This window comes from Cervus canadensis, chromosome 11, assembly GCF_019320065.1.
Source record: "Cervus canadensis isolate Bull #8, Minnesota chromosome 11, ASM1932006v1, whole genome shotgun sequence".
Lineage (NCBI taxonomy): Eukaryota > Metazoa > Chordata > Mammalia > Artiodactyla > Cervidae > Cervus > Cervus canadensis.
Genome location: NC_057396.1, coordinates 45,217,314 through 45,221,040, shown reverse-complemented (window position 1 = coordinate 45,221,040; position 3,727 = coordinate 45,217,314). Strand labels below are relative to the sequence as shown.

General features: G+C 37.2%; 1 protein-coding gene across 1 annotated transcript; it reads left to right on the top strand.

Moving 5' to 3' along the window:
- The first annotated feature begins 1,633 nt into the window (after positions 1–1,633).
- LOC122449301 (olfactory receptor 52E4-like) lies at positions 1,634–2,593 on the top strand. Its single transcript, XM_043480829.1, has one exon. It carries the CDS (start codon positions 1,634–1,636, stop codon positions 2,591–2,593), a length of 960 nt encoding a protein of 319 aa, XP_043336764.1.
- Positions 2,594–3,727: the final 1,134 nt, after the last annotated feature.

Below are 3,727 nucleotides of genomic sequence, written 5' to 3'. Positions count from 1 at the left end.
CAAAGGAAAGGAAAACAATGACAAAAGAAAAAGACAATCTACTGAATGGGGAACATTTCTGTTGTATTTTTATAAGTGCCTACTACTAAGTACTCTATGTTTCCAATGGCTTTGTAAGTGCTATTATGAATTTCTATGGAATTTTATTTTAAAATTTTAATTTCCAATTGTTTCCTAAGAGAACATATAAAAAAGTGTTGCATGTTATACTAGAGAAGTTACTGAGATAAATGACTGGCTCTAACACTTTGATTTTTTCTGTAAATGTTCATGTCATTTGTGAATAGGAAAGTTGACATCTTTCATTCCATCATCTTACTTCTTTACTTCTTATCTCATATTTTACTGACATCATCTTACTTCTTTACTTCTTATCTCATATTTTACTGACATCATCTTACTTCTTTTTTCTTGACATATGTACCTCACTAGAATCTAGAGTAAAATACTAAATATAATCAAGGCTATTTTATATTCTTGCCTTACACCAAATCCTAGGGACAAACCTTTAACTGTATTACCATTGAGTATGATATTAGCTGGAGGTTTCTCATAGATTCCTTTCACCTAATTGAGCAAATTTTATTTTTTGCCTAGTTGGCTGAGTGCTTTTTATTATTTTTAATTAATATACATGGGTGCTGAATTTAATCAATTTTCTATCTCCTTTACAATGATCATGTTTTTAAATTATTTTTGTAATGAACAACAACTTTTCTCTATAAAAGTAGAAAAATATTAATATTCAATGCATTAACCATGGCATTGATACTAGCATGTACAGAAGAAATTTTCACACATAATGAGCTACAATATAATCATGTATCACAATACTACTCTAACATCAGAAAAGTCTGTTTCTAACTTCCAAGATATCCATGGAACGCTAAATGATACTGGCAATAATAGATAATAATTAAAAGACACTTGCTCCTTGGAAGAAAAGTTATGATTAACCTAGACAGCATATTAAAAAGCAGAGACATTACTTTGCTAACAAAGGTCCATCTAGTCAAGGCTATGATATTTCCAGTAGTCATGTATGGATGTGAGAGTTGGACTATAAAGAAAGCTGAGTGCCAAAGAATTGATGCTCTTAAACTGTGGTGTTGGAGAAGACTCTTGGGAGTCCCTAGGACTGCAAGGAGACCCAACCATCCATCCTAAAGGATATCAATCCTGAGTATTCATTGGAAGAACTGATGCTGAAGCTGAAACTCCAAAACTTTGGCTATTTGATGTGAAGAACTGACTCCTTGGAAAAGACCCTGATGCTGGTAAAGATTGAAGGCAGGAGGAGAAGGGGATGACAGAGGATGAGATGGTTGGATGGCATCACCGACTCAATGGACATGAGTCTGAGTAGACTCCGGGAGTTGGTGATAAGCAGGGAAGCTTGGCGTGCTGCAGTCCATGGGGTTGCAAAGAGTCGAACATGACTGAGCAACTGAACTGAACTGAACTGAACTGAATATCTATGAGAGAATTGTACTAAAATACATTTCAATTATGTTTTTAAGAACTCTATTAGTATTGTATTGTGGTTTTGACATACAACTACCATATATCCCCTCATCTCTCCCCAGAAATACTGAAGAAGACAGCAGAACATCCTCCAAGAATTTTCAGCAGAATGTCCTTTCTTAATGACACCACCTCACATCCTTCTGCCTTCCTTCTGCTGGGTGTACCTGGTCTGGAAGATTTCCATATATGGATTGCTTTCCCTTTCTTTGTTGTTTATCTGATAGCCCTTGTAGGAAATGTCACAATCCTGTTTGTTATCAAGACGGACCAGAGCCTTCATCAACCCATGTTCTACTTCCTGGCTCTTCTCTCCTTTATTGATCTAGGTCTGTCCACTTCTACCATACCCAAAATGCTGGCCATCTTCTGGTTCAATCGTAGGAAGGTAAGCTTTGAAGCCTGCCTCATCCAAATGTTCTTTATCCACACCTACACTGGCATGGAATCTGGTGTACTCCTGGCCATGGCAATTGACCGCTTTGTAGCCATCTGTTATCCACTGAGGTATACCACTATCCTCACCAACAAAATGGTAGTCATCATGGCCTCTGTTACAGTGGTGAGGCCAGTCCTCCTTGCCATCCCCTTTTGTCCTCTTCTCAAAAGACTTCCTTTCTGTGGACACTACATTATTCCTCATACCTATTGTGAGCATATGGGAATTGCTCGTCTAGCCTGTGCTAACATAAGAGTCAACATTATCTATGGCTTATTTACCATTGCTACCCTGATCTTTGACTTGCTCCTCATTGCCCTCTCCTATGTTCAGATTCTACAAACTGTTTTCCACCTTCCTTCTAGAGATGCCAGACTCAAAGCACTCAGCACATGTGGTTCACATGTCTGTGTCATCTTAGCCTTTTACACACCAGCATTTTTCTCCTTTATGACACACCGGTTTGGTAGAAATATTCCTCATTACATTCATATCCTCCTGGCCAATTTGTATGTAGTTGTTCCTCCTTGTTTAAATCCAGTCATTTATGGGGTCAGGACGAAGCAAATTTGGAACAGAGTTGTGAGAATATTTGTCAAGAAAGAGGGACCTAATATATTAGAAAGTTGAAAACTTCTAGCTGGCTAACTTTTATCTCGTACTTCTCTCAGAGTACCAACTGAAATTATGAAGAGGTTAGTAAGGAATTACTTTGGCCTTTATTAGAGTCTTTTAAGTGTATAACTCAGTGGTTCCATTTCATAATTTACATATTTTTTAATTTATTTTTTATTGAAGGATAATTGCTTTACAGAATTTTGTTGTTTTCTGTCAAACCTCAACATGAATCAGCCATAGGTACACATATATCCATTCCCTTTTGAATTGGCCTCCCATCTCCCCCACCATCCCACCCTTCTGGGTTGATACAGAGCCCCTGTTTGAGTTTCCTGAGCCATACAGCAAATTCCCGTTGGCTATCTATTTTGCATATGATAATTTAAGTTTCCATGTTACTTTTATCATACATCTCACCCTCTCCTCCCCTCTCCCCATGTCCATAATTCTATTCTCTATGTCTGTTTCTCCATTGCTGCCCTATAAATAAATTCTTCAGAACCATTTTTCTAGATTCTGTATATATATGCATTAAAATATGATATTTATCTTTCTCTTTCTGACTTACTTCACTCTGTATAATAGGCTCTAGGTTTATCCACCTCATTAGGACTGACTCAAATACACTCTTTTTATGGCTGAGTAATATTCCATTGTATATTTGCACCACAACTTGTTTATCCATTCATCTGTGGATGGGCATCTAGGTTGCTTTCATGTTCTAGCTGTTGTAAATAGTGCTACAATGAACAATGGGGTACATACGTTTTTTTTCAATTTTGGTTTCCTCGGGGTATATGCCTAGGAGTGGGATTGCTGGGTCATGTTGTGGTTTTATCCCTAGTTTTTTAAGGAATATCCATACTGTCTTCCATAGTGGCTGTATCAATTTATATTCCCACCAACAGTGCAAGAGCATTTCCTTTTCTCCACACCCTCTCCAGCATTTATTGTTTATAGACTTTTTGATCATGGCCATTGTGACTGGTGTGAGGTGATATCTCATTGTAGTTTTGATTTGCATTTTTCTAATAATGAGCAATGTTGAGCATCTTTTCATGTGTTTACTAGGCATCTGTATGTCTTCTTTGGAGAAATGTCTGATCAGGTCTTTTCCCCACTCTTTGATTGGGTTGTTTGTTTTCC